General features: G+C 43.5%; 1 protein-coding gene and 1 long non-coding RNA gene across 6 annotated transcripts in view; one reads left to right on the top strand and one right to left on the bottom strand.

Moving 5' to 3' along the window:
* RPS6KC1 (ribosomal protein S6 kinase C1) overlaps positions 1-22,655 on the top strand; it is a 335,059-nt gene that overhangs the window by 181,719 nt on the left and 130,685 nt on the right. For all 3 annotated transcript variants that reach the window (XM_030196044.1, XM_030196043.1, XM_030196042.1), the window contains 2 exons: positions 6,166-6,287; positions 8,800-8,892. In XM_030196044.1, the coding sequence (XP_030051904.1) occupies positions 6,166-6,287; positions 8,800-8,892 (215 nt within the window). The remainder of the gene's footprint in view (positions 1-6,165; positions 6,288-8,799; positions 8,893-22,655) is intronic.
* The window catches only part of LOC115465521, a 74,547-nt gene continuing 60,770 nt past the window's right edge, over positions 8,879-22,655 (bottom strand). For 2 of the 3 annotated variants that reach the window (XR_003941423.1, XR_003941424.1), the window contains 3 exons: positions 10,466-10,621; positions 9,328-9,361; positions 8,879-8,969 (listed from right to left, as the gene is read on the bottom strand). This is a non-coding gene — a long non-coding RNA (uncharacterized LOC115465521). Of the gene's footprint in view, positions 8,970-9,327; positions 9,362-10,465; positions 10,622-15,597; positions 15,767-22,655 lie in introns of those variants that run through there. The other variant, XR_003941425.1, reaches the window with a different exon arrangement.

Genomic DNA, 22,655 nt, shown 5'->3' with positions numbered 1-22,655 from the left:
ACCCAAATTTGAGCACATGCCCAAGTTGCACACTCGGAGCTGTTAACTAGCAACAATTTGCAGGTGTCTTGCTAAGCGCTATTCTATAAAGATTCATTTGCAAATCTTTTAGCATGCAACTCAAAAGAGGGTGTGGCCATGGGAGGGGCGTGGGTGGTTCAGGGGCAGTCACGAAAGATGTTCACAGTTTTATAGAATTCAGGGCATCCACGTCTAACTTACACACCAGGGTTTACACTGGTTTTCACTTGGTATAAATCCTCGCACCCAAAGCTGAGTGCAGATCCTGGCCCTGCACACTATTCTTTAAAGGGTGCTCATCCCGCCCTTTTATAGAATACCATTCAGCACAGATTTCTTTCGGCACCGAATTTTGAGCACTATTTGCTGAATCTAGTCCTAAATGTTATAACCTGATAGTTGCATATTTGAATGTATGTGTTTTCAATGCCCTCCCATGTCCTGGTACAATCACTATGCAAAATATGACTCCTCTGCTAAAAGCATGCCCAATGCACTAGGAAGTTTGCATGTTTCTATGGTGATAGGTGTGATCTCCTGTGTTTGCACACATTTTTTGTGCACACATTATTTGTATATGATTTGTTTGCTGCATTGGGAATAAAGTTTTTAATGTATGTGTTAAACGGCAATGTACAGCTCTTGACACATGGCTTATTAGGTTGGCCCTTAAGTGCATATAATGAATTTAAGCCTATTCACATAGCTTTTTCTGCATTACCTTACCCGCAGATTAAAGCAGGAGCAGGGAATTCACTATACATGAATTAGTTGAGGGAGGAAGGATGGATTATAATGTAGTGTTTTTATATCGTGTGTGTTTTAACAGTTTGCTGTTATTATACATGTACAAGTGTTCCCTGCCAAGAATGGTAGATTGAGTGGGTTATAAATTTTTAAATACATTAATTGATGGTGGTGGTGGTGGGGGGTGGGGGGGGGGGGGGGGGGGGGGGTGGGGTATGGATTTTCAGTTTTCTACTATGCCCTGAGTTTGAATCGATGTGGTTTGTAACTAAATATGAAAGTGACCCCCATCAAGCGTTGTTCAGAGCATGGAGAATCTTTTTTGGGACAGAGGGCTGATGAATTAAATAAGTAATCTAAAAACTTTGATTTGGCTGCTCCAGTCTGCCACACATTGCATAACCAGAAACCTGTCAGCCTTCCTTTTTCCATAAGCACTGTGAAGGGGAGCATAAGGGTTTTGAACAAATGGAAGTGGAGGGGGGAGAAGGAAGGAGGCTCAAGAGCCAAGGGAGACAGAGCAGAGCCTTACCTTTAATCATTCCTCAGGGAGAGAGAGAGAGAAGGGAAAAGGTAGTGCCCCCTAGAAAATGGAGGTGGGAGAAGGACTACATTTCCCAGCAACCCCGGGGAAAAACCTAGTATAGGGATTATTGGCCCCAGCATTCCCCGGGAGGAGGCTCTGACAAGGCAAGGGAGGGGCACCTGGAACATAATCAAGTAAGAGAGGAACAGCCGCCCAGAGTGGAGGGGAATGAGCCCATGGACTGGCAAGCTGCTGGAGAGAAGGAGCAGGAGGCAGGCTCTGAGGAACCCATGGACCTTTCTGCCTGGGCTCATGCCTTGAAAGCTAAACTGAAAAACCAGGTGAACTCTTGGTGTCACAGCTGGGCTGAAAGTGTAAAGGGGAAAGGTCATGCGGGAGGAGGGTCAGTGAAGTAATAGAGTGACCCAGAAAGGGTGGGACTGGGATCTTTTCCTCTTTCCCAAAAGAGTTCAGGCTGTGTTCCTTGAAGAGACTGGGTGTCTGAACTGAGTGCTAAGGCACTAAGCACTGTGGATTTTGAACTGTTGGGAAAACAAACCTTCTTTTGTGTGTGGGAGGGGAAAGTAAGCTACAGTGTTTTTTTTTTCCTTTTTGTGAGCTGAGGCCCACAGAACTGTGTGTTTTGAACTGTTTGCAGAAACCCCGTGGGGCAGTGGCGTAGCCAGACAGCCAGTTTTGGGTGGGCCTGAGCCCAAAGTGGGTGGGCACAAAATTTTCTCTGCTCCGCCCTTCCTCCACCACTATACCCACCATTTCTGCCTCCTCTCCACCCCTATGCTTACCATTTCTCTCCCTCCCCACCTATCCCCTCTGTATGCAGCATGTGTCCCTCCCCTCCACCTCATACACAGCCAAGACTTCTCCCTTCCTCACCCCTCCACCCCTTTGCTGCATCTCTCCCTTTTCCCCCGTGCATCTCCCTCACCCACCAACCAAGCCTCATCTTTCCATCTTCCCTTCCCCCTGTGCAGCTGCTGTGTCCCCCGTCTTCCCTCCCCCATGCGACATCTTTCCCCCATCATCCCTCCCCCCCCCTGCAGCTGCAGCATATCACCCTCCTTGCAGGCCCTCCCAGCAGCAGTGTTCCTGACGGCGATTCTACTTACAGGCTCCGCTCGCAGTCACAGCGATTCCCACACACTGCCTGCCGGCTGCCGCTCAACAATCTCCTTGCGCTACTAAGCGCTAACCCGGAAGTCTCTCCTGCAGAGGAGAGACTTCCGGGTTAGCGCTTAGTAGCGCAAGGAGATTGAGCGGCAGCCGGCACTGGCAGGCAGCGTGTGGGAATCGCTGCGACTGCAAGCGGAGCCTGCGACTGGAATCGCAGTCAGGAACTTTGCTGCTGGGCGGGCCTGACCCGAAATTGGGTGGGCCCAGGCCCACCTGGTCCCGCCCGTGGCTACGCCCCTGCCGTGGGGTGGACAAGATACAGGGATTCTTTTGGGGTGCGAAGTTGGACTACAGAGGAACCTATCTGTGGGGACTGTTAATTTGGCTCCAACTGATTTGTGCAGCAGCTGGAAGGGGACGTGTTTGTGTTTCTGCTGTACCTGGGCCCTGAGAGAAAAACAGGAGCAACTGTTTTGAAGGGCTGCAGGATTCCTTTTGAAAGTTACTGGACTGTGAATCCCTGACAATAAAGGAGTGGTGACTTTTACCTTTTTGGAGTTTATTTTCTTCGAGCCCTGCCCTGTGGACTGCAGTGAGCCGGGAGGCTGAGTGGCCAGGGTGGAGGCAAGGTCCCGAGGACCCTTGGGCGGAGGGTAGGATCTTCACAGCATAAAATGGGAGACTGCTTTTAGGAAACAGTCCCCTAAATCTTGCCTATTAATGTATTACAAAGTATTAGTATTGTTTCTGGTAAAGTAATGCATTTGACAATGAAAGTGTACATATTAATAAAGAAATCTTTTCATTTCAGTCAGTCTAGTAATCCTCAAACATCTAATAGAAACTTTATTTAAAACATCCTTATACAGAAGCCTGATTCAGAGCCATTCAGAGTGATTTCTAACAAGCATCCTCATAAAAATCGGAAAATAGATGGGGGAAATCTGGAAGTCAAACAGTTGTCGACAAGAATTATCTACACTTTGGACTCTTGTTTCTTTAGCTTGATGGGTGTTGTGATGTGATGGAAGAAAGAATGACTGTAAATGTCCCTGTATAACCAGAGCCCACTCAAAGATGCTCCTTACGCTATCTTTCTCTTACATAGTAACATAGCAACATAGTAGATGACGGCAGATAAAGGCCTGTATGGTCCATCCAGTCTGCCCGAAGGAATAAATTCATTACAAAAGGTATGAGGTGATACAACATATGTATTCCTGAACTTAATTTGTCCATGCTATTTTCAAGGCAAAGACTGTGTAGAAGTCTGCCTGGCATTGTTTACTCTTCTCCTCCCTTTACTAATCCCCCTTACTCTTTTCTTTTTCCTTTCTTTTTCTTTGTAAAATTGGGAGTCCTTTCGGGTGGGTTGTCTAGCCACAAGAAATTAGGGGGTCAGTTTTTAGCCGGCGTGGAGACGTATTTTCCAAACAGACTTACAAAGTTACGTGGGGGGATAATCGAACGGGGGTGCCCATCTCTAAGGACAGCCCCGTAAAGGGGCAGGGCAACCTGTATTATCGAAACAAGATGGACGTCCATCTTTCGTTTCGATAATACGGTCGGGGACGCCCAAATCATGAAATTTAGGTCGACCTTAGAGATGGTCGTCCCCGATTTTCGGTGATAATGGAAAGCAAGGACGCCCATCTCAGAAACGACCAAATCCAAGTCATTTGGTCGTGGCAGGAGCCAGCATTCGTAGTGCACTGGTCCCATTAACTGAATGGAAAAAGCCCTTCCCTTACTGATCCGGAAAGGAACGGGCATGCATGAAGGACATTGTTTCTGAAGAGAGAGACATTTTGTCGTTTCACTATACTTGAGTTTGATGATCGTTGAGACTTCAAAGTATTGGACATTTCCTTGGTATACTTCTTTGTGTACCGTTTTAGACGGACAAGTATCCAAACACTTTTTACTCAAATTAAGACTCCTGAGGCAGGCCTGTGGCCGAAACACAGTACTGTGTCGAGTCTTCAGTAAAGTTTACTCTTTTACACACCACAATAGTCTCTACATCCTGAAGTCATTGGTCCACTTCTCACTTGTTTTTGTGCTGCTCACTGTTAGCTCATTGGCACACGATGTCCTTCCTAAGGACCTCAGATTTCAAAATATATGGTATAGCATGTTTAAACCACATGTCTCACATTTACATACGACTGAGATATCTAATCATTACACCAACACATTCATTAGTATGTATTTATTTACTTTTTAGAAATAAAGATTTCTGGAATAGATGATACAAACATAGGAAGTGAGCCATTCTATGGTGTAAAGATAAAATTTGGACTGGTTTTCATTTATATATTTGCATATTTCACTGTACATTGTTTCCATTATTTAATAACATTTTCATCATATACTTTTTATTAATGTATGAAAAATCAATGTATAATCTATAGTTGGTCTGTTTGTTGATTTATGATATACATTTTGACTATAGTATTTTCAATGTACCAGCCAATGGCCACACATAGTTATTACTTATTATTTTTAATGTATATATTTTTCTCATTTTTTCCACTTTTTACTTTAATTGTTATTTCTCCGTACATTCATTAATACTGGTTTTAGAGATCCTAATATTGTACTAACCTCTACCACATGTAACCATGGGTGGTCCCCCTTTTTTTAAAAAAGTATATTTTTTAAACGATATACGAAGTTTTTACCACTGGAAGTGCTGGGTGTATGACATTCTATTGGTTTCTGTATTTGTCTGTATATTCATGTATTTTTATGAACATAATTAGACCATATTACCATATTTTAATGATTTGATATTTTTATGTATTTTAATTATGTTTTATTAGATTAATGATGACAACATATATCTGTTTTTCTAAAAGAATTTATTTTCTGTTTAACCACAAGTTTTAGATAACATCTCTTTATGTTGTTTAGTTATTGATTTTAAATTATATACACATGTTCTGTTTGTTTGTATATGCAAACACATATATAGGTATACAATTTATATAATAACTTCTCATACAATTGTTTCATAAATCTTTTTGATATCCTTGATAGACTTGATATAGATACACTGTCGATTTACTGTCTATATATGCCATTTTGATTTTTTTTATGTTTATATATATTTTTAAATGTGTTTTATATGTTGTTCTTTTGATAGACTCCTGATGCAGGCCAGATAGGCCAAAACACAGCTGTGTCAAGTCTCACTCACCTTTTATATTATATTATCTTTCCATGTTCAATAAACTTGATTTTATGTTAGAAGCGTCGTCTACCTTTTTTTGAGTCATCTTCGCTGTTTTGTTTGACATCCTTTTTTGCGAAGACTGGTTTCTTCTGTTTTTTTGCATCATATGTTAGCTGTCAACATGGGAGCTTATTTATTTCAATGACTGACATTTGATTCCTTACATTGTAGCGCATTTAGGAATAAAAGCATGGCTTTGAACAATTTCCCAGAGACTGATGTGCTGTGTAATAATCTCACCTGACTACTTTTGCTGTGTGTAGGCATGCAAGAAAGTCATGTAATGATGGTATCAGTATGTGCAGGGCTTTTTTTGAGGGGGTACTTGGGGGTACTGAGTACTGCTAAAATTGATCCATGGCCTCCAAGTTTTAATGAAAGAGCTCAGGCTCTACACATCAATTGTGCCTTATAGATTCTATGACTGGTTGCAGGGGGGCCTGGCTATTGTGGGGTGGGTACCTCAGCAGGTATAACAAGCCTTTTCTCTCATTCCATTTAGGTGAATCAAGTCCAACTCGACGAGAAGCAGTGAAGAAGAAGACTGCAGAGTACCTTATAAGAGCAGAAAGAATTTCCAGCTTGTGTCGGAAAACCTCTATGGAAGATGGGTCTGCTGGCAGGGTAGGTATAATTTTTGCACCAGCTATGTCTTCTTCCCTTTACCGCTGGCGACTTTTTAGCGTGGCTTAGTAAAAGGACCCCTTAATTTGCCAATATGTAAATATATTCATGTGTATTAGCAGCACAACACTCTGATTTCTTAAAATCAATTTAGGAGGATATTTTGTATTTGAAAAACTGAATTGTGCTCAGGCTTTTGTGACAAAATCTTGTTGACAGCATGGGTTGTCTCACTTCACTTTCTGTGAAGAACATTTCCTTGTTTTAGGGCCATTTGTGAAGAGTGTTTCCTTGTTACAGGGCCATTTGTGTATGTGTGAGGCAATCCTTGTGATATAACAATGAGATCAGCATTGACTGGTTTCTAGAAGTGAAAGTTTAGGGTACAGTAGGTCAGCATTCCTACTTGAGGATCATCTATAAAATCTACACAGATAATTGCAAATAATTCGGAGTAGGGAAATTGTTCTAGAACAAAAATATAATTAAAAAAAAGAACTTCAGCATAGTCTCAGGACTTAATCATGTATTTTGGATACCCCTGCATTTGCTCTTTTAGAAAAGGGAAAAAGCCTTTGTTTTTTTTATTTTGGATTTGTATTTGGATATGTTGTTGGATTAGCTGAGCTTCTAAAAATCTTTTTTAAAGGTTTTATTTTAATTTCATCCAAATGCACATTATAGGTAATGGCAGAGGTTCAGTGAAGATCAAATATATTTAGAACTCTGGTCTAGCTAACACTAGACTGGGGACAACATGTATTGTAGACTAGCCCCTCAGTTCAGAACTTAGGGGTCCTTTTACTAAACTGTGGCAATGTTTTTGACATGCGCAGAGGCCCCCTTTTACCACAGCGGGTAAAAGGCTGTTTTTTTTTTTTTTTTAAAAAGAAATGGCCATGTGGCAAGTGAAGCACTTGACGTACAGCCATTTCGAAGGGGGGGGGGGGGGGAGCATTTACCGCCACCCATTGAGGTGGCAGAGCTCCGGCTAAAAAAATAAAAATATTTTTGTAGCGCCGGAAATGGCGTGCACTGGGCTGCTGTGGTAGCTTGGCGGTACTTCCAGTTTAGCGAGCGGTAAGCCCGAGTTGGGCTTATTGCCACTTAGTAAAAGACCCCCCCTAGTGCTGTGTGCTGTCATGCGACAGACTCCTTTTTGAATCTGATCCCTGATGTGGCCAGAAGGGAACCTTAGGGAAGGGGGAAAGATGGCTGCCACTCTTGAGGCTTCTACTGGTTGCTAAGCAGTGCTGAGGGTTTGTCCTGGAAGATACTTCTTTCTAGCTCTTGGGGTAGGTGAGGATAAAACGCACATGAAGCATGCCATAGAATGTGGCTGGGAGGAGAGACTGGGAAGTAGTAAGGGGAGGAGGTTTGATATACAAGGGAAAGATGACAAGTTAAAAATAATTACTTCTGTGTTATTGTTTTTGTGGTTAACACTTGACAGTGAGCATTCTTCTGCGTCAACTGCATGACTGCCTTTCTGAAAGTGCTGGGAATAGCCCCAAAAGTTAATGCAGAGGTCTTGCACTTAATATACCTTACCTTCTATTAGGTGCAAAATCTTAGCACATTGAGAAATAGGTCCCCTTAATATACAAAAGCAATCCAGTTCATTCTTAATCAAGCACTTTTTTGTTTTTTTGAAACAAATTACCAAAAATGCCACTTGGAAGGTGACTTCTCTTCTCCTTCTTAAATAGCAGTGCAGACAGGGCCGGTCTTAGGCAGAGGCGACCAAGGCGGCCGCATAGGGCCCCGCGCCTAAGGGGGCCCCGCTCAGTGTGCCTCAACTCTGCCTCGTGCCTCCGCTCCAACCTGGACCGCATCGAGTCACTCAACCTCTCTCCAGCCATTGGCAGATAAAGCATTCCTGGCATACCTTGTACACTGTAGCACTGTGCTGGATCTTTTCTTAATATTTTTCCTTATTTTCTCCTTTGTTATGAGAATTGGAACTACTAATTGTAGTGGACTTGAACTGAATAATTTCTGGGGAGGGGAGGTTTCATGATGATAGCATTGTGCTTATTATTTCAATCAGTTTTTTTGTACAAGTTTAGCTTCATTTGTCTTTATTTGAAATTTCATAAATTAAAAAAAATTTCTAAAAATGGAATAATCTTATCAATGGGGCGGAGCTAGGGTGGGGGCGGGGCTAGGATGGGGCCCCACCAAATTGGTCTGCACAGGGCCCCGCACTTGCTAAGACCGGCCCTGAGTGCAGATGTAATTAATTTTTGGTGATTTTATTTTCATTTCAGTGGTTCTGCTCTTTAATTAGCTGCCTAGCACTGTAAGCTACATCAACTCTCTGTTTTCCATGTTCTCCTGATTTATTTACTTGCAACCTTAACAGTGAGGACAAACACAAAACTTCACCTTTCATATTCACTCTCTGATTTATGATAAATTTAGTTTCCTTCGGCCTGGCATTTGCTTCAGCAGGCAGTCTTCCTTCAAGTGCCTCTCTGATTGATGTCTAATCTTTGATATCTTCCATTAGCCTCCAGGATCACTAAGTTCAAGGCCCTCTTGGAACCTAAGGAGCCCTGCCGAGGAACTGAAGGCCTTCAGAGTCCTTGGGGTGATTGGCAAGGTAATTCTTCTGTGTCTTTTCGAGAGTTCAGTGGTAAATCGACTTCATGCTGGCATTCTGTCTTTGAAGCCCTAGATCTTGAGGATATGAAACAAAAGGGAAAAATGACTCAAATGCATCTGCACTTTAAAATAACAAAAGCCACGGAAAAAAATAAGCTTTTATGTAAGCAATTCATGTAAGGTCATGCAAAATATATTTGAGCTAAAGGACAAGGTGCATGTTTAGTGCTGTTCAGCAGCATAAGGCTAGACTTTAAAAAGAATCTTTGTTATAGTTGTTCTAAAGAGAATAGTCATATACATTTTCGATTGATTCTCTTGAATTAATTAATGGTTGGAATAAGCAACCAAATAATTTGCTTTCACATTCAGCAATTAACGGCAAGGCACAGATTTGAGAGGAAACCTCCATGGAAAAATAGTTTGCTCTCACCTTTGTCTTCGTAAGTTCCAGTTGAAGCAGACATCTGGAAACAAGTCAAACCAATTTCTGTTTGGTGTGTGGTACAAACAAGTCTTCAGACAGTGGGAGAGTATTTAACATTTTCCTGTCATGGGCAAAATAAGGCACAGCTGCTTTTCGGGAGAATGTAAAGGACCCATCCAAGAAGTAGTGAAGCAGTGTGACAGTGTGTAGCTCATGAACCTGCCACACTGTTTTTCTAGGTGTTTCTCGCCATTTACAACATAAACTTTTGAAAAATCATCAGCCTAATATTCAGAAGCACTTCACTGGGCATCAGCTTCTGCAGTTTTCAGCAGCATTAGTTATTTACTGCCTTTTTGAAGGAATTCATTAAAGGCGTTGTAAAGCAAGAATGAGCTAAACATAAGCAATAGATAATTAAAGAGGTAAAAATATTCAAATAACAGTGTGACATGGAAGTTCATTTTCAAAGCACTTATGGGCAGATGTGGAAAGCCCTGCGCTGTTCCAAACACGCTCTAAAAGTAGTGCTGGAACAGCATGGGGCTTTACTGCACCTATGATCAGAGATAATAGCATGAAAATTTATGTGCGCTATTATATCTGATCATAGGGTAAAGTGCGGGAGAATTGCTCAGGCACAATCCTCCAGCACTTGTTTGACAGGTCTGGGCTGTGAAAAGCCCAGCCCTGTCAAACAGAGGAGCTGGAGGTCCACAGGACCACCAGACCCCAAACAGCATGGCTGTGGTGGCCTAGTGTCCCCACCCCAAGCCAAGTGACATGGGGCTGGAGGTCTGGCATACCTGCAGTCCCCCCGACCACCCCCCCCGACACAAGTTTGGGGGGCTGGAGATCCAGTAGGTCTCCAGCCCCCCTAACCCCCCCTAGCATCCCCTCAAATAGAGCCCTGGTGGCATAGTGGGCCGCGTATCGAATCCCCCCCCTCCCCCACCAACCTGGTGGTCTAGCAGCCCTCTTCCCATCCCCTACCTTCGTTGGAGGGGGGAGGTGACCTCCCTCCTCTTCCATCGGCACTGCCTTGAAAATTGCAGCGCACAGCCCTTCCCAGTGCATCCTGGGATGCTCTGGGAGGGGCTTCACACCGTATAAGGTGTCAGCAAAACATCAAATTATCACTTACTGAACTCAGAAGGGAGACTTTCAGAGGTTTGCTGCAACTTGAGGAAATATTTGTGCTCTGGATCTTTTGTGTTGTAGTACTGGATCACATGGTAATTTGAAAGCTGTATTCCTTAGCATCCAGCCAGATCAGCGCATATATTTGGGTGTATCATTCCTGCCAGCAGATGGAAACAGAGATCCATAACTTTTAGTGACAGTGTTACTGTTTAACGAGTAACGTAGCTGCATAGTTTCCCAATATTCTTTGTCTCTAGCAGATGGTAAAGGGGATTTCTATCTTGCTTTCAGAGTAATAGCCAGAAGGTTGCTTTTCCCCTGGCTGAGCACCAGTGAAGCAAGAGATCGAAGAATGCAGGAAGGATTTGAATGTGATGACTTTTCTGGGGGCTACAGTCAGTTAACTGCTAATAGGGCTGGATAGCTCCATCCTCCCCCTTCTCTCCTACCTCCAGGGAGAAATTTTGAATGTGTCACTAAGATTGCTAAGAAAGCAAAGTGTTACTTTTGTTGACCGATGAAGTAGCTGTTCATCTTAGTAGTGGTAAGGCAGCACTTTTAGTAGTCCTAAATCAAGGATAGTTAAACATTTTGGCCTAGGGGCTGTGTTAGTGGGCATAAGTGAGGTGGGAGGGATTTTATGGATGTCTTGGGTGTGAAGGTGGGGGAAGAAGGTTCCCCTGTACTCTCTTATCCAGACTTGCCTTGCCCTCATGTTTGTCCTGCTTTCCATCAATCCATTACCTAACCCTTGTTTCCTCCTTCCATCAGTTTCTTACCTTTCCTCCTGCCTCTCCTTAATTTCCTCCCCCCTTGGTAGGGACTCTCTATTCTTGCCCTTTTTATACAGAATACATACTCTTTCTCCCCCTCCAAGATGTTCTTTTCTGCTCCCCCCCCCCCCCCAACAACAGAGACCCCGCAGACAGCTCAAGGCCCTCTGTACAGCTTATTTGCCCCATGGTTCTCTCACATTCCATGACGTAATGAACTTCTCTCCTAAGCTAAGGTATGTGGAGTATGATCTCAATCTTTCAAATTTACTGCAAATGCTTACTGTAATACTTGCCTTGTGGTAAAGAGAACTTCCATCTGGAGTTCATATGAAGTAAGGTGTATAGGCAACTTATCCAGGTGTACTTGAAAATTCTTTTTTTATCAAGCCTGTGGCACCTAAAGTGATGGAAAATATTTCTCTATCTCCTGCTACATTTTCTTGGTTTCTGATTTACTTTCTTGGTACTGGAATATCTTCTCTCTTGCCGCATGATTTATAGAGTAATCGCATGGAATCACATCTGTATGATTGGTGCCATTCCAGTGTTTTTTTCTTTTACTACTATGTCTGGTTTCTTTGTATCCAGCTTTCTAACAGAATGGGGATATTCCAGTATATTGTAACCTCTTCATTTTGCAGAATTCGTTTAGGTTTGTGATTTTGGTGCTTTTCTAATACAGTAATGTTGTAACGTTTACGAAGTTTCCTATACATGAGACATGTCACTTTATTGTGCCAGCTATGAGATGAGTAATCATTTCCCTCTTTCTCACAGAACCTGTAGATGTCTGTTGTATCAGCTTTTTCTATGCTTGCTGTGAAACAACTTGTCTACAATCCACCGTCCTTTGCTGCAACTCATTGCTCATCCTCAGGCTTCAATTTACCTCTCTTTAACCGTTCATGTATCTGACTTTCCTGGAGTAGCACTTTGTATTTCTTACTGTACTTATGCATTTGCCACTTGGTTTCCTCGTTTGCTGATCTAATGCTTTGAAGAATGTTTTTCTCTTTTGCAAATTCTGTGGGTTCCTTTCCTTTGTATATTGGTGAATTTTCACTCATTCCTTCTACTTGTTGGAATGTTTGTCCAAGTTTAATGATGGATTCCGGACATTTAATTTCATTTTTTGTTTGTTTACCTTTCCTTTTATTCATATCAAAAAGCCAAAGTACATGGAACTTATCTCATATGCACATTTCAAACTCCTTTCTAACATTAGATTGTACCCATCCTCTTTTATTTTATTTGCTTCCCACAACAATGCATCTTATAACAGTTAAAGTTCCAGCCCAGCAGAAATGTTATGCAGCTCATACCCTCCATCTCACCTCACTCCCTCTTCCTCAGACGCCCAACCTGTGGTGGCTCTTACACAGGCCCAGGATCTATTCTTTAACCTTCCCCTCCCCTTCCCCACCCCCCGCTATTCTGTAGTTAGAGTTGGTGATCCCACATCCTGACCCTCTACCACCTTTTAAAAATCCTCTTATTCCCCCATCCCTCTTTGTTCCACCCACTGATTCTATGAGGCCCACATCTTTGCCTTTTTGAAGGAATTGACTCAAGGCAGTGTACAGTAAGATGTTAGCTTTGACATCAAATATACATAATGAAGTTTCCCTAGAAACTTTTCAAAGGTGGGGGCTTCCAACTGTTTTCAAGCTTGAGATATTGTTAGTTTAGTTGTTGTCGCTATGAGCAGTCACTTTGCCCCCCTATGACTTACACTCCCTACGCTTCTATCGTTAGCACTATGCCTTTCCCAGGTATCTGTTCCATAAACTTAACCACTTCATCCCAAAATACCTTATTCTTGGGGCACTCTCACCAAATATGCAGGAAGGTACCAACTACCCCAGACCCGAACATTGTAACCAGTCTTTCTGGAGTATAGTACCACTGATATAGCTTCTTATAATCTTTTTCCACCATATTGTTAGCTATCCCTCCCCATCTGAGTCTCTTAGAGATTCTTTCCCAGTGTTCCTGTGTTTTCTCATGATCTAGCTCCGTTCCTATCTTTGTAAGTGCTGTGGATTTCCCTCTTGCACTCCGTTCATTAATTCATAAAACTTGGTAATCCTTCCTCTAGTAGTGCCTCTTGTTCAAAGGGCCTCCAACAGTATTATTTCTGCCAAACTCTGTTTTCCCTTCTGGACATCCAGATAGGGGGCAATTCTATAAAGGGCGCCAAAATACTAGTGAGCACAAAATGACATCTGGGCACTCAGATTCTGTTATTGAAAACTAGCATGTTGGCACTTACACACCAACATTTAGGCATGCTTTTAACCATGTCTGTGGCAGGTGTAAATGTGCACACCTAAATGCGTCACTTTAGCAAATTAATGACAATATTCTATAACACAAGTGCGCAGTTGCTTGACACGCCTATGCCCTGCCCATTCACCCTTGCAGATAAGCATTATCCCCTAGATTCTATAAAGGTCGCCGACAATTGTGTGCCAAAAATGGGGCGTGATCCTGAAATCCACACACTGCTCAATTGGATGACAATCCGTTAAGTCAATAACTGGATGCTAACAATCAATTATTGGTGTTAATTGGTATCAATTGAGATTTGCACACGCCAACACAGGTTGCACAAATTCCATAAGGTGCAGTCTAAAAGGGGTGTGGCTATGGGAGGGGAATGGATTTACACTAGGTTTCAGTAAGTCCTCGCATCCAAAGTTAGGCATTGGGAGTGGGAACTGAACCAGGAGGCATTCCAATTCAATGTAAACCCATGGAAAGACCATGGATGACTTGCAGAAATTCCAAGACTGAAAGGTTTTACAGTCATCACAATGATCTCTGGTTCAATGGAGGTATTTAAATGTCTTTTATCATATTTCCCCTCTCCCATGTTTCTTCCAAAGTATACATATTGAGATCTTTTAAGTCTATTCACATACATTTTATGAAGAAGCCCATTGGCTATTTTTGTAACTGCCCTCTGGATGGACTCCATCCTGTTGATATCTTAAAAGTAATATATGTTATATATTCAACAGTAATACATTCTCATAAGGTTTTCTTGTTGTCTGCTTTTGGTTGCTTGTACATATCAAGGTGCATGCATACACATTGTGTCTGTCTCTCCCATACAAATCTTACCTACTCACACTCATGACACACCCTAATGTCGGTTACCCCCATTTGCATCCTTCCAGCCCCACCCCCAGTCAGCCAAGCAAACATAATAATATACACACCCTTATTCCTTCAGCCCTCACAAACATTCCCTTTCTCCTCCCACACGTATTGAGTTAGCAGTGCATAAATTTAGGGGATATTACCAGGGCCGTGCCAACACGGTAAGCAAGGTAAGCACGGCAGGAGGGCGCCGTCCTCTGGGGGGCGCCCCGCCGCACCATGCTTACCTCGCTCTCCCGCTCCCATGTCCCAACTGCCCGCCCTCTTCTCCCCCCCACAAGATCATACTTGTAATATCCAGGGCCATGCCAAGGGTCTGTGGCTCAGTGTTCCGCCTTCTTCTGACGTCAAGGAAATGATGTCAGAAGAAGGCGGGACATTGAGCGAAGGGAAGACTAGTAGAGACGTTGGGAGCGCCGCCTCCTTCACTGACGCTGCGCTTTTGCTGCCGGACGGAGGTAAATTTAAAAGGGATCTTGGGGGGGAAGAAGAGGGCAGGCAGTTGGGACATGGGAGCAGTAGGGCAGGGGAGAGAGGAGCGTAGATGGGAGGGCAGCGATCATTTTCACGGGGGGAGGGGGCGCGCGTGCACCAACTGTTCGTCTGCGGGGGGGCGCTGGGGGCGCCAAATGATCTTCTGCAGGGGGGCGTCACAGACCCTTGGCATGGCCCTGGATATTACAAGTATGATTGCCCCCAGAGTTCTAATTTTATCACTTTTCCAGAAAGAATAGTAAGCATGATGTGCTTCAACTTCACTGAAATTTTGATCCCTTTTGCTGTCTCAGTCCTTCCTCCATGCTCTCTCCAGACAACTCCTGCTTCCATTACTTCCGTCACACTCTCCTACAGGCTTGTCCTGACCCCAGACCTTCCTCTAGACTACCACTCCTCCTTGCCCCACACTCACTCTCCTGTAGGCTTCTCCTGCTCCCAGCACTTTCTCTGTGCCCTCTCCAGGCTCCTTCTGCTTCCATTCCTTCCCCTATACTTGCACTCTGTTGTAGGCTTCTCTTACTCTCAGCCTTTCCCTCACACTCTCCTGTAGGCTTCTCCGTGTCCGCTCCAGGTGCCTCCTGCTCTCAGTCCTTCCCTCATACTATGTAGGCTTTTCCTGCCCTTCTTCCATGCTCTCTATTGGTGCTCACGGCTCTTCTCTCAAGTGTAAGCATCTTCTCATCCAACTACTTACTTCTGTGCTCTTCTCTCCTCCTTCCTTGACCCCAGTTCTTCCTGTAACCATGCTCAGTCCAGCTGTAGTGTTGTGATTCATGGCCCGGCCCAGCCCTTCTTCTAACCTGTGCTTTAGTTGGCTGACCTCAGTCTCTCTGTATTGTGGTTCACTTTCAGCAGCGGCAGCAGTCAGCCACAGGGAAGACAGACACTGCCTTGAGGAGGAGTTAAGTTCACCCACATTAATCACAGCCTTGACAGTGTTCAGTTACTTAAGTGCGCTAACTGCAAGCGCTGTCCACACCCCATTTCTGCCAGTGACCCAGTTATTCCTGCCAAACCAGCACCAATTTTTAGTATGCTGGCTAGTTTTAGTGTGCGGTAGCCATTAGCACACGCAAAATCTTGTGCTAGCTGTTTAGCTGTAAGCTGTTAATAAACATGCCCCATGGAATGGAGGAGTAGCTTAATGGTTAGCGCAGTAGACTAAGAACCAGACAAACTGGGTTTGAATCTCACTGCAGCTGCTTGTGACTCTGAACATTTCACTTAACCCTCCATTACCTCAGGTACCTGTATATAATATGTTAATTGTTTTGATTGTAACCACAGAAAGGCAGTATATCAAATCCCATCCCCTTTCCGCTAAATGAACTTCACATTCTTTTTCTGCAGCCATATTCTTGCTTTTATGAATATAAGGCAATACAAACATTTAAAAAGGCAATCAACATTTATTAAAGTTACTGTATACACATCTGGAGATCATTCTGGCTGAAACTTTCATAGCTGCCCCCCCACCCCCCCCACGCACACATATTATTGAGGAAATTGGTGCATTTACATAACATTCATCTAAAGAAGTCAAACACATTTCTCTCAACTCTCTGAGCAGTGCTTTCCCTTGTGTCCTTAACTGGGTGGTTTGTAAGGCATCTGAAAGTTCACCATTTTCTTTTTATCTGGTGGTTTGCTGCTGCCTGCCTCTGGCTCTCTGCTGACTCCTGCAGTATTCCTTCTGCCTCTTATCTCAAGGCTTTGATGCATGTGTTCTGACACTGGACACTGCGACTCTGGGTGGCAGCAGATGGTAAACCTTCAGGCTGCCATCAGCTAGACTGGTGCTAAGTTGGAAACTTAACGTTTGATAAAGACTCAGCAGTGCATATGAAAGTGTTTTCTTTTGCTACAGAAGAATCTTTTAATTAAAAAAAAATTTGCATACTGAAATGTTTGCCAATTTCTGAGCATGTAAAATATTCTAGTGTTGTTTTCTTAAAGCCAAACTATTGTACTTATTGAGGTTTTCTTTCTCTCAGAGATATTTTAGTTAGAATGCAATAAACTTTATTTAAAAACAAATATTTTAATGAGTTTTAGCTCAAGCATTGGTAGTAGGATTTGTTTGAATCCTTATGAGTTCAGGCATTTGCATTTGCCTTTCTACAGGTGTATGCCATTACTAATTTATTAATGATCTTCGCACTTGGCCCTTCGACTCAAATCTTTGTGATCTACAGGCAGAATTGATTTTCAGGGTATCAACACCAAACATTTATCAGATATGTGTTTTGTAAAAACTAGACCTGTTTTGCGTCTGTCAACGGACTGGCACTAGCGTTTATAACAGAAGTCTCTGAAACATAGGTTGTGGGATCCAAGGTGAGCCCCAAGATTTTTGACTGGGCTAGAAACTGGAAGAGTGCTAGACCTCAGAGGGAAGGGGACAATGGTGCTCATTCCAACGAAAGGTTTATCAATGGCTACTTTAGAGACTGGTACTGCGATCCATGGTTTATTTGGCGATCAGGTGCTACCACTTTGGAAGATGGTAGCATCAGAGGCAGGAATGAATGAGCATCACTCCTAATGTTTTTAGAGGAGGAAAGGGGGATTTTGGAGGTTCCATGGGTGCCAATTGGCTACTGGGGACTAATTTTTGGAGTTGGGAAGAGGTGGGGGGAGGGGGGTCAGGACCTGCTGGGACCCACTGGGCCACCAGTGAAATTTAGCAGGGTAGGAATAGGAGGTAAATCATGGAGTTTGGCAGATTTGCTTCCTTTTTTTGTATTCTTTCACTTCTTGTCAGTGCATGAGCCAATCCATGCTTACTCACTGACGTGAAGGGAGACATTTTTCTCTCAGTGCAGCAAACAGCAGTGGTGTACACATTTTTTTCTGATAGTGCACACTTATTAACACTGAAGTAATTTGCATGACATTAGTTTACTGCTTTGAGTGTAAAAATGTTTTTAAGCTTATGCATTAGAATATGGTGTACTGAATCTTAGTGCAGTATTCTAATACAACACTTAACTCTTTGAGATAGACCCGGTATTAAATAATGTAAAGGAAATAATTCTCTAGAGCTAGAGGTCATGGTTTGAGACTCCAATGAAGTCACGTTATGGTGCTTCAATGAGGAAGACTTGGGATCATCTACAGAAAATGTCATCACAGAAACAGAGGCGAATGCATGTGACTTCCAAGTAGAAGTAGTAGAGACAGAACTGGTAACAATTCAAGATAGCTTGGGATAAGCACAGAGGACCCCTGGTAGCCAAGAAGTTAAGTGAAAGTCAACTGGGGTCTATGGCAGGCCTTAGCAAATTTTCTTAGGACGTAGGAGTCAACCAAAACATTGAGGAGCCAAATTTGAACCAACTGTAATTTATGTATTTATGCATACTTATGGATCACCGAAGGTGATAATACAACAAACTACTTATTACAGCATCAGTTTAAACATAGAAAATGAAAAAAGGTATTAAGCAATAGTAAACACAGTGATTTCCCCTATTATTTACATATATATGCCCTACAATCCTCCCCGTGAACTCCGTTCGCTGGGTAAATGTCTCCTGTCGTCCCCCTTCTCCCCCACTGCTAACTCCCGGCTCCGTTCCTTCTATCTCGCTGCTCCCTATGCCTGGAATAGACTCCCTGAGCCAGTACGTCAGGCTCAGTCTCTGGCTGTCTTCAAGTCTAGGCTTAAAGCCTACCTCTTTGCTACTGCTTTCGACTCCTAACCATGACTCTCTTACTCAACACCCTCACTTATCACCCCTACCACTGCAATTTCCCCACCCCTAGCTGTCTGTTCGTCTGTCCAATTTAGATTGTAAGCTCTGTTGAGCAGGGACTGTCTTTTCATGTTAATTTGTACAGTGCTGCGTAAGTCTAGTAGCGCTATAGAAATGTTTAATAGTAGTAGTAGTAGTATATATGTCATACTGAGTGACAAATGTAAACAAAATTTAATAATAAGTACATAAGTACATAAGTAGTGCCATACTGGGAAAGACCAAAGGTCCATCTAGCCCAGCATCCTGTCACCGACAGTGGCCAATCCAGGTCAAGGGCACCTGGCATGCTCCCCAAACGTAAAAACATTCCAGACAAGTTATACCTAAAAATGCGGAATTTTTCCAAGTCCATTTAATAGCGGTCTATGGACTTGTCCTTTAGGAATCTATCTAACCCCTTTTTAAACTCCGTCAAGCTAACCGCCCGTACCACGTTCTCCGGCAACGAATTCCAGAGTCTAATTACACGTTGGGTGAAGAAAAATTTTCTCCGATTCGTTTTAAATTTACCACACTGTAGCTTCAACTCATGCCCTCTAGTCCTAGTATTTTTGGATAGCGTGAACAGTCGCTTCACATCCACCCGATCCATTCCACTCATTATTTTATACACTTCTATCATATCTCCCCTCAGCCGTCTCTTCTCCAAGCTGAAAAGCCCTAGCCTTCTCAGCCTCTCTTCATAGGAAAGTCGTCCCATCCCCACTATCATTTTCGTCGCCCTTTGCTGTACCTTTTCCAATTCTACTATATCTTTTTTGAGATACGGAGACCAGTACTGGACACAATACTCCAGGTGCGGTCGCACCATGGAGCGATACAACGGCATTATAACATCCGCACACCTGGACTCCATACCCTTCCTAATAACACCCAACATTCTATTCGCTTTCCTAGCCGCAGCAGCACACTGAGCAGAAGGTTTCAGCGTATCATCGACGACGACACCCAGATCCCTTTCTTGATCCGTAACTCCTAACGCGGAACCTTGCAAGACGTAGCTATAATTCGGGTTCCTCTTACCCACATGCATCACTTTGCACTTGTCAACATTGAACTTCATCTGCCACTTGCACGCCCATTCTCCCAGTCTCGCAAGGTCCTCCTGTAATCGTTCACATTCCTCCTGCGACTTGACGACCCTGAATAATTTTGTGTCATCGGCGAATTTAATTACCTCACTAGTTATTCCCATCTCTAGGTCATTTATAAATACATTAAAAAGCAACGGACCCAGCACAGACCCCTGCGGGACCCCACTAACTACCCTCCTCCACTGAGAATACTGGCCACGCAATCCTACTCTCTGCTTCCTATCTTTCAACCAGTTCTTAATCCATAATAATACCCTACCTCCGATTCCATGACTCTGCAATTTCTTCAGGAGTCTTTCGTGCGGCACTTTGTCAAACGCCTTCTGAAAATCCAGATATACAATGTCAACCGGCTCCCCATTGTCCACATGTTTGCTTACCCCCTCAAAAAAATGCATTAGATTGGTGAGGCAAGACTTCCCTTCACTAAATCCGTGCTGACTTTGTCTCATCAGTCCATGTTTTTGTATATGCTCTGCAATTTTATTCTTAATAATAGCCTCCACCATCTTGCTCGGCACCGACGTCAGACTCACCGGTCTATAATTTCCCGGATCTCCTCTGGAACCCTTCTTAAAAATCGGAGTAACATTGGCTACCCTCCAGTCTTCCGGTACTACACTCGATTTTAGGGACAGATTGCATATTTCTAACAGTAGCTCCGCAAGTTCATTTTTTAGTTCTATTAATACTCTGGGATGAATACCATCAGGTCCCGGTGATTTACTACTCTTCAGCTTGCTGAACTGACCCATTACATCCTCCAAGGTTACAGAGAATTTGTTTAGTTTCTTCGACTCCCCCGCTTCAAATATTCTTTCCGGCACCGGTGTCCCCCCCAAATCCTCCTCGGTGAAGACCGAAGCAAAGAATTCATTTAATTTCTCCGCTACGGCTTTGTCCTCCTTGATCGCCCCTTTAACACCATTTTCGTCCAGCGGCCCAACCGACTCTTTGGCCGGTTTCCTGCTTTTAATGTATCTAAAAAAATTTTTACTATGTATTTTTGCTTCCAACGCTAATTTCTTCTCAAAGTCCTTTTTTGCCCTCCTTATCTCCGCTTTGCATTTGGCTTGGCATTCCTTATGATCTATCCTGTTACTTTCAGTTGGTTCTCTTCTCCACTTTCTGAAGGATTGTTTTTTGGCTCTAATGATTTCCTTTATCTTACTGTTTAGCCACGCCGGCTGACGTTTAGTCTTTTTTCCCTTTTTTCTAATACGTGGAATATATTTGTCCTGAACCTCCAGGAAATGAGTAAGCATAATATTGAAACAGAAGGAAACAAAAACATAAGGCAGGCAGGCCTATATATCCATAAAATTCATATTAATGCAGACCAAATGCATTACTTCCAACAGAACCAAGATATACCAAGAGGGGCATAATCGAACGGGGACGACCATATCTAAGGACGTCCCGGTGAAGGGGCGGGGAAATCCGTGTTATCGAAACAAGATGGGCGTCCACCTTTCGTTTCGATAATACCGTCGGGGACGCCCAAATCTCAACATTTAGGTCGACCTTAGAGATGGTCGTCCCCGGTTTTTGGCCATAATGGAAACTGAGGACGCCCATCTCAAAAACGACCAAATCTAAGGCATTTGGTCGTGGGAGAAGCCAGCATTTGTAGTGCACTGGTCTCCCTGATATGCCAGGACACCAACAGGGCACCCTAGGGGGCACTGCAGTGGACTTCACAAATTGCTCCCAGCTGCATAGCTCCCTTACCTTGGGTGCTGAGCCCCCCAAAACCCACTCCCCACAACTGTACACCACTACTATAGCCCTAAGAGGTGAAGGGGGGCACCTACATGTGGGTACAGTGGGTTTCAGGTGGGTTTTGAAGGGCTCACATTTACCAACACAAGTGTAACAGGTAGGGGGGGGATGGGCCTGGGTCTGCCTGCCTGAAGTGCACTGCACCCACTAAAACTGCTCCAGGGACCTGTATACTGTCATGGAGCTGGGTATGACATTTGAGGCTAGTAAAAAAATAATTTTTTTTTTTTTTTTTTTTAGGGTGGGAGAGGGTTGGTGACCACTAGGGGAGTAAGTGGAGGTTATGTCCGATTCCCTCTGGTGGTCATCTGGTCAGTTTGGTCACCCTTTTGAGGCTTGGTCTTGAAAAAAAATGGACCAAATAAAGTCGACCAAATGCTCGTCAGGGACACCTTTCTTTTTTCCATTATCGGCTGAGGATGCCCATCTCTTAAGCATGCCCCAGTCCCGCCTTCGCTGCATCTCCAACACACCCCCGGGAACTTTGGTCGTCTCTGCAATGAACGTCAGTTGAGGACGCCCAAAATCGACTTTCAATTATGCCAATTTGGGCAACCCTGAGAGAAGAATGCCCATCTCCCAATTTGGAAGATGGGCGCCCTTCTCTTTCGAAAATGCCCCTGCAAGTATCCCAAAGAGTGAAATTTGCTACCACAGTGAGCAAGATAAAAACCTCACTGATTGGCTTTCATTCTCACAGAAAGGATGGAAGGAGAAATGTGGCATGATAGCGGAGGATCTGAGGCCTGAGGAAGGGGCTGCAGACTACATTTATTGATAAGTAATACCTACACATTACTCCTCTATCATGCTACATTTGTCCCTAGACCTCCAACAAATATAAAACAAAGCAGCAAAAGCACTATAGAGGTATGAAGGCAAATCAAAAAATGAAAAACCTCAAGTCAGACCCTGCATGCAAAGCAATACTAGAGACATAGGGACTGGAATGAAAGAGATCATAAATGTGCATTTTCCCAAACTGAATACATCGATAAATTCAGAATAAAAATGTTTCTGCCTTTGTTGTCTGAATGTATTTTCCCCATTCACTTTGGTCCCAGGGTCTGTTTTCTACTTTTCTCAGCTTTTCTTAACTATCTTTCTAGGATCTC

The sequence above is a fragment of the Microcaecilia unicolor genome, chromosome 3 (genome assembly GCF_901765095.1).
Source record: "Microcaecilia unicolor chromosome 3, aMicUni1.1, whole genome shotgun sequence".
Classification (NCBI taxonomy): Eukaryota; Metazoa; Chordata; class Amphibia; order Gymnophiona; family Siphonopidae; genus Microcaecilia; species Microcaecilia unicolor.
Note: the sequence above shows the minus strand (reverse complement) of the source record. Positions and strands in the feature narration are given on the sequence as shown.